Raw genomic sequence first — 14,704 nt, forward strand, 5'->3', positions numbered from 1 at the left:
TTTCAGGTGGGCATACAGGAACAATTAACCACTTAAACCTTATACTTTGTTGACCGGAGTCCCCCAAAGGTCTATACTATACTATACTTTTTCCCTCTACATACAAAATATCATTGCCGAAAATACAGTAGCTGATCTACATGCTCACAACGCGTCGCATTGTGACACGTTGTGAGCTTGTAAATTGGCTATTTTCGCCGAATGTTTGCACCAGAAGAGGGAAGCTAGGTTTCAAGGTGTTGAGGACGGATGTATAGCTGGATGGGTGGGAAAAGGTTGGTGGAACAAATGAAAGAATGAATAAATGAAGATGGACAGACAGAGGACTGACCTGTCACTCCAGTAGATGTATTCTTCAAAGACGGACACGGCGAACATGTCCATGTTGTTGTTGTTTAGAACCAGCTCCCTGTTCTCTCCCGTCTCCAGATTGATGCGCTCAATCTTGTCCGTCCGGGCATCACACCAGTACAGAAGACCCGCCTGGATGGGAGCATAACAACATACACAAGACAAACAACAGTTTGAGTTTTAAAAAAAAATGAATAAAGCAGACAAAAAAAATTAATAAAGCAGACAAAAAAAATGAATAAAGCAGACAAAAAAAATGAATAAAGCAGACAAAAAAAATGAATAAAGCAGACAAAAAAAATGAATAAAGCAGACAAAAAAATGTATCTCTCGATATACAGAACGGCATTTATTTGTTTGTTTTGCAGTAAGTTGTTTTCTGTATAAGCCCCTTGAAGATGTTTTTCCCAATCTGCAGTTTTATTTTAAAAGTTTTTTGTTTGTTTTTTGCATTGTGCAAAAGAACTAAGATAAGACCTTTATTGATCCCGCTGGGGAAATCCAGGCGCCAAAGACAGTACAGCAGTTAACCCATTCAATCCGGGAACGCATAGCTGTGTCATTTTAGATTTTGAGCTATAACCATTGAGATGGGGGGGGACCGCGGACCCCCCCCATCTCAAAACATTTTGTTCCACGCTATGAGCTTGTATAGCTGCTATTTTTGAATAGCCAAAGAAATCTAAAGTGACACAGATGGGTTAAAACAGATTACAGGGAAAGGAATTTGTTTAAAACTAAACTAACTAAACTAAACAAATCATCTCCCAATCACTTAGCAAATGTTCCTGATGCTGTTAAACAAGGTGTAACAAGGCGTCATGGTCCAGACCTCGTAGTCGATGGAGATGCCATTGGGCCAGCTGATGCTGTTATTGACCATGACCAATCTCTGGGTTCCGTCCAGCCGAGAGCGCTCGATCCGGGGGTACTGACCCCACTCGGTCCAGAACAGATACCTGGGCACAAGAACACAACCATGGATTAAAGCAGTGCTTCACAACTTGTTTTTAGGCTGTTCCACGGATAAGTATTGTGAAAATAGCTGATCTACAACCACACAATGCTTGTTGTGAGCTTGTAGATTGGCTATTTTCACAATTATTTTATTTATATCTAATATCTTTTTTTTTTGGAACTGAATTGACGTTAAACCCAGACTTTAGCCTCAGGCCAGGGGGACAGGGGGACTTACCCTTTCACTGGGTGGACAGTGATGGCACGTGGCTTGTCCAGACCCTGTGAAATGACCACATAGCGGAAGGAACCATTCAGCCTGGCCACCTCGATCACATCAAAGCCCTGGTCAGTCCAGTATATATTCCCTAGAAAGATTGAAGGTTGCTCATTGATTGAGAGGTTCTTTTGTCACACATTGGCAGTTGGACAGTGTATACACATGATTTAACTGAAATAGCTAAATCCAGGTAACATTTTCACACACTATACACAGAGACAAATGAACACTCAGGATTTTACTCTGTATAAAAGTTTGATTATGCTCGCGGTTCTCTCACCTGCTATCCAGTCAACGGTGATGCCCTCCACTCTTCCGATGCCGTTGGTGACCACGTCCTCTCTCCACGTCTGATCTCTCTTGGCCCTGCTGATGGTGCTCAGGCCCATGTCCACCCAGTAGATGGTGTCATTGTCTGAAACGGCACCGCAGCCCATTAAGATTCAATCTCTTCCTACTGCTCTGCTAGAGCACTGTTTCCACATTTGTATGGGTCGCGAGTAACTCATTGAGTGCCATTAACGTGTTTCACGTGTTTTTACCGCTATGGCTCAACGTGCCAATGACGTGTTTGACGTGTTTTTGAAAAAATAGTAAAAAAAAAAAAAAAAAAAGCTCCATCCACTCCTTGTTTAACTTAGAAATTAAAAAGGCTGTATCTCGCTTCCTAAGCACTTTTTTTTTACTTTGAAAAAAAGTCTGGCACTGTCTGGGACAACATCATTCTGAAATAATTCTAGCAATTCTGGCACTCAATGAGGTAAATATCCCACTTCTTTTTCAATTCCTACATTTAAAAATGAAATATATTATTTCAAAATGATTTAAAAAAAGGTTTAAACATCACAACTTTTCATCAAATCAAAAGAATTCCAACAAGTATTTCATGAATAAAATAAAATCTAATCTTTCCATAAATTAAAAATAAAAAACAGTTAAAGATTGAAAATAGTAATGCTTGTATTATTTTACATGCTACAAGCTCACAACGAGGCGTGTTGTGAGCTTGTAGATCTGCTATTTTCACTGCTATTTTCACTCTGCTATTTTCAATCATGTCTAATTTCTCTTTTGGGTCTAAAAGGTTTGTGAACCACTGTGCTAGAGTAGCAAACCTCAGCTTTCAAACCCCACTCCACAGCCAGACAAATCACATTACTGCCGCCCTTCAATTTAACTCACCGGCATGGAAGTCGATGCCAACAGCCAGAGAGGTGCCAGAGACCGGCACCAGGGCGTCAGACTTGTCTGCTGGGTCCAGCGGGATTCCTCTGATTCCCTCGTGGACAGAGTACAGCAGGAAAGAGCCCATACCTTCAAAGACACAAATAGCAGATATAACAGATGCCCAAATCCACCTTTTACCACCTAAAAAAAACATCTCAAAACTCCGGCCCTCACTCTCAGATTCCATGGCCGAGACCCTCACCCATACCTTGATCAAGGGACATCACTGGCTCTCAGAAGGTGGGGGGGGTGGACTTTCGGTGGACTACTGTATTACTATACCCCTTATTTTACACTTTGGCTATTCAAAAATAGCAGATATACAAGCTCATAGCGCGGCACCGAGTGCCGCGCTATGAGCTTGTAGATCTGCTATTTTTGAAAAATCGTGAAAAACATTTGTAACTGTCAAATGTAAACAAAATTTGTATTTTCAAAATTTTGCGTTTTTTGGGCGGATTTTGTTAGTTTTTTTTTGGTGTTTTGGTAACTTTATTTCGGTTTTAGGGTTAGGTTATTTAATTCTTATTTTTGCCTGATTTTACCGATTTATTATCAAAAAAAGTTTTTATTTTTTATTTTTTCAAAAAGTGGGGGGTATGAAATCACCGATCTGTGAGAGTGAGGGTGTCGCGTCGTACGCACAGTGGATGGCCGTGACGCCCCTGCCTTGATCACCTCCTGTCTTGATTAGGGCAATGGAGTCCGGTTCCCAGTAAAGCCCTGGACAGGCGTCCAGTATGTGAAAAAAAACTCAGCTCTGCCAGGGTTCTCATCCACACCAACCCTGGGCAGGACATCACCACCCACCCTTATCCACCTGCACTGGCTCCCGGTTCAATTCCGCGTCACATACAAACACATTGTACATAATAGTGTTTTGTATTTGTTGATGATATGTATTTTTTTTTGTAGACGCCAGGTTCTATGGAAGAAACAAGCAACCTGCGTCCTCTCGTTCTGCACGAATGGTGGCTCGTTCGCGACATTCAGTGCATGTTTGAGTATCATGACACTCAACAATGAGGAGGAGTAGAGAAAAAAATAACTTTGCATTGCACAGACTGGACGAAGGGGAATCTCTGAAATAACTCAACGTCCCTTTCAATGTTGGTGAGTGATTAGCGACACATCAAAGATAACACTTAAGATGTCCGGATCTCTCCTTTAAGTCTGTCCTGAAAAGGCTTGTATTCACCAAGGCCTTTGATCTTTACTTATTAGTTTCGTTTTCTTTGTTTTGGTGTAAAGCATCCTTGGTTTTCTTGAAAGACACTATATAAAGCTATATAAAAGTCATAATCATTATTATTGTTATTAAATGTATATCATTTTTTCATGTATAGTACTGTACTGTATGTATCTATATGTGCGGTGGTACAGTATGTGTAGAATCTATCACAGATCATTGCATACCTTCACAGGACTGCTGTCCAGTCTTCAGGCTGTATCCAGCGGTACACATACAGGCTCTGGTGGTCGGGGACGTAGGCAGACACAGCTGGGAACAGTCTCCATTGTTGTTACTGCACAGGTTAATACTCGCTATGAAAACAAAGGAAAGAGCATATCAGAGAGATCAGTTGGAAACCAGACCTGGGTTCAAAAAACATATCTCAAATTAGCATGTTTTTGTTCTTAGCTTTGTTGTAGTGTTCAAGCAGCACCACATGGAACGGGCTTATACCATCAAGGAAATATAGTTTGATATACTTTTTCTCTATTTATTTTTCTCTCTGTAAAAGAATTACCATTACTTATGCTGCTACCATGACTGTACACAAGATGTAACAATAAAAAACACTTTGAAACTTGAACCTCAGATATGAAACAGATAGTCAAATTGATTCAACTGATTTTTCTTATGCGTCAAAACCTACCAATTAAGTTAAATCATAATTTAGAAGAAGCAGCGCTGCGTGGGTCCGTAATTATGTCAAACTGAGAACAGACTGAGAACAGGTGCTCTTTGGAAAGGGTTTAGTTTCAGGACAAGAGTTCTAAGTTCATTTCCTTTGTAGGCATCACAGTGGAAAAAGCCAAGAGGAAGACACGTTGACAGTACGGAATCCACTCCAGTGGACCCTGATGAAGGCTTCTGGGCCGAAACGTGTTGGCCACCTGCGTTCTTTTAAAATTCCTTGTAATGGATTAATAAAAGATTTTCAACGTGAACTGAACAAAGCTGTCTTGGACATTCTTTAAGTTCACCGCCTTATTTTTTCCACTGTGATGCCTACAAAGGAAATGAACTTAGAACTCTTGTCCTACCTATTCGTATTTACAAATGCTTTATGAACCCAGACCTGAAAGAAAGCCATAACCAAAAACTCTACCGTATTATCAAGTTGTCTTACCTTTCTGCACCTCCTCATCATATATTCTCATGTGCATCATGGGAGAGGTGTTGTTGCGCAGCACCTTCCAGTTCCCCCCATCCTTCTTATCACAGGTTCCTATCTGGTCAGTTCCCTGGTCTGCCCACCACAGCTTGTCTCCTATAGACAGATAAACATGGGGGGTTTTAACTTTTGCGTTTTTGAAATTTTTAATGATTTTGAATAACTAAAAAGTTTGATAACTACTGATTTAGAAGGCATTTGTAGAATCGGCCTCAGTGGGTCTTAATGGGTGAACACTAGGCCTGTCCCCGACTAAGGATTTGTTTAGTCGAATCTAATTGGCGACTAATTGCCATTAGTTGACTGGCAGTCGACTAATGGCCAAAAATTGGGCCAAAATACATTTTATTTCAAAGGGCCAAGTCTACACAGCTTGTTTTGTGTCTCCAGCAGAGTTTCTAGTGTCTCTAATTCTCTCTGGAAGAGGTTGCACATGAACTCTGCAGCGGCACTGAGGCGCTCCAACACAAACAATACCAATACAAAGACGAGGAATAAGAAGAATAAAGTGGAAGTTACGTGTGGTTGCACGTGTAGACTTGGCCAAAAAACAATTAAAAACATTTTTGGCCCTAAAAAAAAAACTAGACTAGATTCGACTAAGAGACACGCAGTCGACTCGGACCCCCCGCGACTAATTAGTCGACTAGTCGAGGTCAGGCCTAGTTAACACACAGAAGAAAAAAAAAAGTCAAATGGAAAATTAAGACACGGAGCTCAAGAAAACCGTCCTTACCCATAATGGCCAACGCGGTAGCTTTGGAGAGTTTGCCCTTCACCCCCTCCAGGGTCTCCAGACCAGACCCGTCCAGCTTGCAGCGGCTGATGGTGCCGTTTCCTGAGCTGATCCAATACAATTGCTCGTTGTCAAAGTCAATAGACAGGCCTGCGCGGAGATAAGGGAATATCATTAGTTTTCTGTGCCCCGTCTCTCTTATCTACACTTTCTCACGCCAATTTTGGCACTCTGAGCACTAATTAACTTACTCTGAGCCTCTGTGTGATGCAGTAATACATTACACGCTAAACAAAGACGGTGCTAAATGCAACTAAAAGTGGTTCTTTGGCTCAAAATCATAGGGGGAACCTCTTTTGGCGCTACAAGGGTATAACAAGCACCTTTGTCAAATGGTGCTATATATAATATATTTACTACAATTAAAGATGCCTTCACCAGCGGTTCTCAAAGTGGGCTGGGGACCCCCAGGGATCTGTGAGGGGGGGTCTCCGTCATGTCATACTTCGGCTATTATTGAAAAATCTTGAAGAGAAAATGTTGAAACACTAAAATCTTATGCATATCAATTTGGGGGTCTTTGACATGAAAACGTTCGAGAACCACAGGCCTACAGTAAAACTACACTGAAGAACATGTAGAGAACCTCTTAAAATAACCATACAGTGGCTTAACAAGTTATTTGTATGGCAGCAGTGTTATATAGCACCTCAACCGCCCCCCAACGAATGGATGAAGAACCACCGTTCTTACTCAATCAGTATCGTTATCCAGCAATCAGTGATTGGTTTGCATAGAGTTCAGACACTCACCTACTGGTCCTCTCTGATTGGTGAAGAGCAAGGTGCGGTTGCCGCCATCCATGTTGGCCATGCTGATGTTGTCTCCATCCGTCCAGTATAACTTCCTGGACACACACACACACACACACACACACACACACACACACACACACACACAGAGTATGAGAGATAAGACACACAAGAGGATGGATTGTGGGCGAGCTGATAAAATCTCTTGGCCGTGTTCCATATCTGTGTTGGGCCCTCATATAGATACCACTTCACATTATTTGATGTGTGCAAGTGTAAACACACAGCTCTGCCCTGACCCGTCTCAGCTGTGTAAGCAAAAAATAAAGTGCACAATAAAGGGAATTGATATCTGGAATAGATTGTTGTGGTGATGACATCTTTTTGCGGGCTATAACCCAGAAGTGACTTCCGCCATAATGAGATGAGATTTTCCGAGGGATTTTTTTTTTTGGTTTAAATTAAGAAAATGTGCTCTGTAGCAAAACAAAAGCTTTGCACGTGCTTCAACACGTGCAAACCACACATGCAATTAATTTAAGTCAAAAACAACAACACACATACTGTAAGTTGTTTGATTGTCGTCCAGTTCAACAAAAGAGTTTGACTTTTGAGTCAACCACAGACATTATTTTGTGCATACACAGTCAAATCCTCAGTGTTCATTTAAATCTGAAAGTGTACAAATTGCACCAAATTTGGTTCTATTTGTACACTCTCAGAGATAAATGAACACTGAGGATTTTATAGTAACATTTTGTACTAATACCCTTGGCATTATTATTCGTATTGTTTTACTTGATTTATTTATTTTGAGGATTTATCGTTTTGTTTTGCTTATTCCGTTTTTTAACCCATTGAGACCTAGAACGCATCTCTGTCACTTTAGATTTCTTTGGCTATTCAAAAATAGCAGATATACAAGCTCATAGCGCGGCACCGAGTGCCGCGCTATGAGCTTGTAGATCTGCTATTTTTGAAAAATCTTGAAAATATATTTTTTTGATTTTTTTCCAAAAATTGTTAGGATTTAGATTTTTTTTAAGAATCGCCTCAGGTCTTAATGGGTTAATGTTATTTGTGTTATTTTATTTTGTGTTTGCTTTTTGGTCTTTTATATGTTTTGTAAAAGAAAAAAGAAAAAGAAAAAAACTATGGAGAAAATGCATCGGTCATCTGGGCAAGGGAGCCCAGTGCAGACTCACTGCTGCGTCTTAAGAACACGGACCGTAACACTAGTCTATTGTATGTTGTGGACATACAGTTACACTCACCCCAGTAACGGGTGCAGCACCAGACAGTGGGGTTTATCCAGACCCTGGATGACTGCGTTCTTGAAGGAGCCGTCCAGTCTGGCCACGTTGATCTGCTTCCTGTTGGCGTCGTAGCTGGTCCAGAAGAGGTTCCTGGATACCCAGTCTACTGCCAGGCCATGAGCGTTGGGGAGGTCTGCGAAATGTGGAGGCCCACAACGGGAAAGGTTTATTTAGGGTGGACACACTTTTAAAGTCCTGATTGTTATAATATATACAGTCTGTGTTAAATTAACACGGAGGATTTAAGCCCCTTACACACCGGGGGCGAATTTTCATGAGAATAATACGTTTTGTTTTTAAACCTTATAAAGTCAATGCAAGCTTACATGGAGCGATAAAGCGAAAAAACGTCTTTTAATTATTCGGAACGAGTCCGAATTTTGCGTACATTCGCCGGTGTGTAATCTCCTTTACTGTACATGCACCAGTGTTTTAAATCACAAGGGAAGTGACATGCAGCAAATCCGCCTCCGGGCTTGGGAATCGAACCCGCTGCCTGTCAGGCATCAAAGCCTATGTGGTACGTGCCTTAACCACTTGGCCATCGGCAGCCCAAAATATGCATGATCAAAATCATAATGCAGCCTGATCCACGCAGAGAAAAGAACATACTCTTCGAACTAAATTCACTGAGACATTGGTTCTCAAAGTGGGGTCCGGGGACCCCCAGGGGTACTTGAGGTGGTTCCAGGGGGTCCCCAGCTAAATGATACACATAAAACCAAATGGACCCTTATGGGTCTGTAACTCAGAGAGTGTACAAATGGAACCAAATGGGTCCATTTGGTTCCATTTGTACACTCTCAGAGTTAGATTAACATTGATTTTACCATACAAATTGTGGTCCCAGAGATATAAATGCCATTAAATGGGGGTCCGTAGCCTAATGCATGTCAAACTGGGGGTCCTTGAAATTTAAATGGTTGAGAATCGCTGCTAGAGCCGTAAAAATCTTCTCTTATGGGGGGTCCCTGGCATATCTTTTCAAATGGGGGTCCGCGGGCTAATAAGTGTCAATTTGGGGGTCCTTGACATGAAAAAGTTTGAGAACCACTGCACTGAGAGCTGGAACGGTTCAAATTGGAACTACGAAGTCCACGAGCAGCGTCCTGAACGCACGCCAACGATAACATTTGATTATTATCAAACGGATATCCCTGGCAGCGTTCCTCTTACCAGCAGACACCACGGTCTCGACCCCGGTGCCGTTGATGAAGGCCCTCTTGATGGTCTGCGTGCGCACGTCCGACCAGTAGATGCGGTGCTCCACGGCGTCGTAGTCCACCACCGTCACGTTGTCGATGTCCGGCACGGTGAAGGAGATGATGTAGTTGTAGTACGGGTTGTCGATGTCCACGCCGCGGATCTCGATCTGACGGGCGTACAGGAGGAACTTGCGAGACTCTTGAGGGGAGAGGGAAAGGGATGAGGGAGACGAAGAGTGAGAAAACTGAACTCGGGACGAATATCTAAATCGGTTGTCTTCAACAGGGGGGTCCGGGACCCCTCGGGGGCAGTGGTGGAAAAAGTACTCAAATTCTTTACTTAAGTAAAAGTACCAATACTGCGATATAAAAATACTCTGTTACAAGTAAAAGTCCAGAATTCAAAATTTACTTGAATAAAAGTACAAAAGTATTGGCATCAAAATGTACTTAAAGTACCAAAAGTAAAAGTACTAAATATTTGAAAATAGCAGATCTACAAGCTCACAACGCGTCGCGATGCGACGCGTTGTGAGCTTGTAGATCGGCTATTTTCAAATAGCCTATGTATAAAATAGGGCTAAAGTGGTTACTGTATGTTTCATTATATGATAGTTTATATCTGAAAAGTAAGTAGTAACTAAAGTTTTCAAGTAAATGTAGTGGAGTAAAAGTACAATATTTGCCTCTGAGATGTAGTGGAGTAGAAGTAAAATTATAAAAAATGGAATATACTCCAGTAAAGTAAAAAATCCTCAAAATTCTATTTAAGTACAGTACTTGAGTAAATGTACTTAGTTACTTTACACCACTGCTCGGGGGTCCTCAGAGTTACTACAGGGGGGGCCGCCAAATCTTTGTGTGATAGGATATTCTTTTTTTACATTAACCACTTGAACCCTAGCATCCTTATTCTGAGGGCAACATTAGCCAAAAATAGCCGATCTACAAGCTCACAACGCCCCCCGCTCCGAGGTGTTGTGAGCTTGTATGGTAGATCGGGTATTTCTGGCAAAGAGGTTTGGTGTAGAGGGGAAAAGGAGCAAACCAAGTACAACGTGAAAGGTCAAGTTTACTAAGGATTGAGGGTTTAATCGGCTAAATGTCTGAAAATACACATTAAACCAACAAACAAGTCTATGAAGCTATCTATGAAATCTATGAAAAAGTTTAATCTGCAACACAATTATACAATGTGTAGTGGGTGGGTAACTAGTTGTACGAACGCTTGTTTTATTGTTGTATTGTTTTACTGGATCTTGTTTAGTCGATACAATTATTTGTTTTAGCTCCTGCTCATTTGATTTTGCTATTTTGTCTCATCTGTTTAAGGAAATAGGTAGCTGATATATTGCACTTTTACCTTAGCGCTAGGTATACTCTTGGTTGCTTGTTTTTGCAGAAAATGCACTTAAGAGTTCTGGTGATTAGTAGTTTTAGTTCCCTACCTATGTTGAATGCACTTATTGTAAGTCGCTTTGGATAAAAGCGTCTGCTAAATGACTGTAATGTAATGTGGGTCCCTGCTTCATCTCTCTCTCAGCTAAGGGGTCCTTGGCCTTAAAAACGTTGAAGACCCCTGATCTAAATCAATAGGACCTGACGATTATCCACTGGGAACAAACCGTTCGACACAATAAAAGATGTTTTTTGGAGCGAATACAGTGTGCGGGGCAATCGACTCGCTTCCCAGTGCTGACTCAATGCCCGGCACCTACTAAGCGGGATGTGCGTGTGACTGCAGTTTTCCACGGACGATCTAAACACTGAGAATGGCAATGTCAAGTGTTCCAGATCATGTCTGAGTCCAAATGAACACTAATCTCTCTCGCTATGAGTCATTCCTGGTTCTAAATGAGAGCGCTAAGCACAGAGGAGACAGTCTGCTCCATGGAGCCAATAAGAGCTTGATTTGAAAGGTGGATGTGACCCAGTTTTGAGAGAGACCCAGTTAGGCTGTGCATGTATTCCTTGCAATTGCCCCCATTAATGGGAAATACATTGGAGGCCCTCGACACCAATTACCCTCAAAAAATCTACACCGCCTAAACAAGGGATGGACTGCCAAAATGACCAATTAACTAGAAAGGTGCACTTAGTGGAATGCAAATCTCCAGGCCAGGAAATCCATATTTGGACATGTCTATGACATCAGTCATCTATGATTTAACTATGACGTTTGACTCCATATTTGGGCAAGGTTTTGGTTCGATCCAGTGGCCACTGACTTCCATTATAATATTAGATTAAAACAATTTAAATCAATGAATTCGGCGAGGTATTTTCTTGGCCTACTGGCTGCATGCAGAGGAAATCTGGTGTTGATCGGTTCAGTCAGTGGTTTGCGAAATTAGAGACAAGCGGGTGAAAACATAATCTCCCCCTTTGCCTTCAGCCGGGTGGGGATAATAAAAGCCACCTTATATTATCTTAACCTCACTACAGGCAGGCACATAAAGCACATCTGTGTTTTGCACACACAGAGCACAAAGCATTACAGTATATATGCACACGTGTGCACCCACCGACACCTACTGTACCCATGTACTGTACATAAACGTGTACAAACCCACGAACTAAACTAACCATCGCATCATCATCAAAAGCACAACAACAGAGGGGGCTTTGGCAGATAATCAGCCCAGACAATCTTTGATATGGAACGGAGATTAAATGGATAGTACACTACACAAGCAATGGAGGAGCAATCAGGTCTGGTTTCATGAGAGATGAAAGCCTGATGCTGATGCCAGGCCGTCATGTAACACTGAGAAAAGATTCCCACAGAGAAACGGCCTGTCCCTTGAGATACATCAATGTGTGTGTGTGTGTGTGTGTGTGTGTGTGTGTGTGTGTGTGTGTGTGTGTGTGTGTGTGTGTGTGTGTGTGTGTGTGTGTGTGTGTGTGTGTGTGTGTGTGTGTGTGTCACGACTGTTGTCGTGTCCTCACTGTACCTTTGCAGGTGCGTCTGTCGGGCTGCAGCTTCATGAGGTGTGGGCAGGCACAGGCGTAGGTCCGGTTGAAGTTGATGAGACACAGGTGGGAGCAGGGGCTCTTTCCATCAGCCTCGGCACACGGATTGGGAGCTATATGTGTGTGCGTGTGTGTGTGTGTGTGTGTGTGTGTGTGTGTGTGTGTGTGTGTGTGTGTGTGTGTGTGTGTGTGTGTGTGTGTGTGTGTGTGTGGGAGAGAGAGAGAGAGAGAGAGAGAACAGTATTTTCCACAGATCTCGTTAAAAAAAATGGCACAGAGGAAAAAACACATTGTTATGCAAATCTATGCCAGTGGGTCCTCGTGCGACGCAAAGTTCTCACACCAATTGTGAAATGATGATGTGGCTCACTGGCTTCCTTCAAAACAAGGCCTGAAAATCCATCTTTCAGGAGGCCAAAGGGGGAGATAAACTCACTTCTCCCATAGAAAGAAAGGGGATGGCACATACATTCCTCCCCCCCCGCCTTTTATTTCCCCCTCTTTTTCTACTCTACATACATCTAGGGTTTTATATTTGTTGATGATATTGTACTTTGGTCTTTTATTTTATGCTATGCTGATGAATTAAATACATAGGACCACAATGGAAACGAGTCCCCAGGACCCAGGACAAATGTCTGACTGTACCTCGTGCTGTTTGCATTTCTGTCTAATAACGTATTCAATCAATCAAATGAGGGCAACGGGGTATGGTCGGTCCGGACACAATGGACCTCTCAATCAACGGGCCAGTCAGTCAGAGAGAGACAGAACCAGACAACAATGTAGAAAAAACTATTAGTCAATTTTTATTATAATTTATGCATTATAGTCTGGTGTGTTTGTTTGTTTCATTGTTATGTCTCGTTGATGTATCCGTCTGTTATGTCTTACCAAAACCAATAAAAAACTAGACTGTGCTCGCTTCCCTGCCGTCATCACCATGGGGACCGGTGGGAGCTGTCAATAAACAGGGCCAGTGCAATCTCCCTTTTTTTCCTGCATCAAATCACACCCCAATGTCTTTCTGGGACCAATCCACCCACCCCTCCACCTTAGGACACCCCGAGCCATTGATTCCCATTATGAGATATGGCCCCTCAGGTCTAGCCTGGTAAACCCTCCCTCCGGAAATCTCATTTCCATTTGATTCCAGGAGTGAGTCTGGCATGATCGCCCATTCTGAAATATTGGCTGTGGGCTGGAGTTGGGCGGGAGTAATACCGTTGACTGACAACCCCTTCAGCCAATGATCGTTGTTCCCCTCCAGCCAATCAGCAGACCTCCAGACTAATGTGTCGCAACGGGACTTTTGAGACAGCCATGCCCAAAATAGGTTGCCTTATTCGGATACATGCGTGGCACTGCCCGCCCCTGCTGGTTCTCTAAATGTTTATTTTTAAACAGGCTCTGTCATGATTAATTGACCACATATATGAAGTTAAACAACTAAATTCTATCCAAACGATATCTTAAAAGTAAATTCCGTGCCTCAAAAAAGAAGTTAGAGAGCGTTTTAAAAACGAAAGTAAAAAGTGTAACTGGCCACAAAAACAATGGCGGATCGTTACATTTTTGTCGGCTGCACTCGGTCCCATTCGGGCTCACTCGTACTCGCCACCTGATTGGCCAACTGTCTCTGTCAATCACAGAACGATGAGCGACGACGCTGATAGGCTCGGTTAGCTGGTAATTCCGCTAGAAACCCCCACAATGGGCAATCAGGCCAGACTCACTCCTGGAATCAAATGGAAATGAGATTTCCGGAGGGAGGGTTTACCAGGCTACCTCAGGTCTTCAAGTGCTGACCTGCTCGAGGTGCCTACAATGACATATAAAAAATACGGTGAAGCAGCATTCTGCTTCTACGGGCCGACAGCATGGAATAAACTCCCATTACACCTAAGACAGGCAGCCTCTGTCGATAGCTTTAAAGCACAGCTCAAGACCTACTTCTTCACTCTTGCTTTTAGCTGATTTTTAAATCTCTGTGTTGTTACCCATGTCCTCACTGTATTGCCTGATTCACTGCCTTTTGCTATCATTTTAATGTTGTTTTATGCTTTTGCTTTTCTTTTTTTTTGCTTTATTGTTAAATTGGTTGTAACTGTAATTGTATTCGTGCTCTGTAAAGCACTTTGAGCTGCATTTCATGTCATGAAAGGTGCTATACAAATAAAGTGTATTATTATTATGCCGAGGTGATGCAACAATGTGACAAGAGAACACCTGTATCTCTGTCTTGGGAATTAATCAGACACGTTTCTTTGAGATCAAAACGTGACACAGTGGGTGTTCTATTTTTTTTCATTCATGCCCAACAAACAACCACTGGGGGATTCACCCGAACAGTGAGGTGGCCTTTTGATCAACGACGCTGCGGGAGTCGGCCCCTGAATGGCTGCCAGTGTGACGAGACAACAGTACTTAGAGCTGTGAAAAGGT

At 42.4% G+C, this 14,704-nt stretch overlaps 2 protein-coding genes across 2 annotated transcripts in view; one reads left to right on the forward strand and one right to left on the reverse strand.

Annotated features, from left to right (window-relative positions):
* The window catches only part of esyt1a (extended synaptotagmin-like protein 1a), a 349,848-nt gene that overhangs the window by 177,990 nt on the left and 157,154 nt on the right, over positions 1-14,704 (forward strand). The window lies entirely within an intron of this gene.
* The window catches only part of lrp1ab (low density lipoprotein receptor-related protein 1Ab), a 197,559-nt gene that overhangs the window by 65,709 nt on the left and 117,146 nt on the right, over positions 1-14,704 (reverse strand). The window contains exons 28-39 of the mRNA XM_084069511.1: positions 12,241-12,372; positions 9,258-9,485; positions 8,040-8,214; positions 6,766-6,860; positions 5,954-6,103; positions 5,173-5,313; positions 4,232-4,360; positions 2,771-2,902; positions 1,869-2,003; positions 1,547-1,676; positions 1,184-1,310; positions 332-483 (exon numbers count right to left, since the gene is read on the reverse strand). Of these exons, the coding sequence (XP_083925637.1) occupies positions 332-483; positions 1,184-1,310; positions 1,547-1,676; positions 1,869-2,003; positions 2,771-2,902; positions 4,232-4,360; positions 5,173-5,313; positions 5,954-6,103; positions 6,766-6,860; positions 8,040-8,214; positions 9,258-9,485; positions 12,241-12,372 (1,726 nt within the window). The remainder of the gene's footprint in view (positions 1-331; positions 484-1,183; positions 1,311-1,546; positions 1,677-1,868; positions 2,004-2,770; positions 2,903-4,231; positions 4,361-5,172; positions 5,314-5,953; positions 6,104-6,765; positions 6,861-8,039; positions 8,215-9,257; positions 9,486-12,240; positions 12,373-14,704) is intronic.

This window comes from Gymnoscopelus microlampas (assembly GCF_963454915.1).
Source record: "Gymnoscopelus microlampas genome assembly, chromosome: 10".
NCBI lineage: Eukaryota > Metazoa > Chordata > Actinopteri > Myctophiformes > Myctophidae > Gymnoscopelus > Gymnoscopelus microlampas.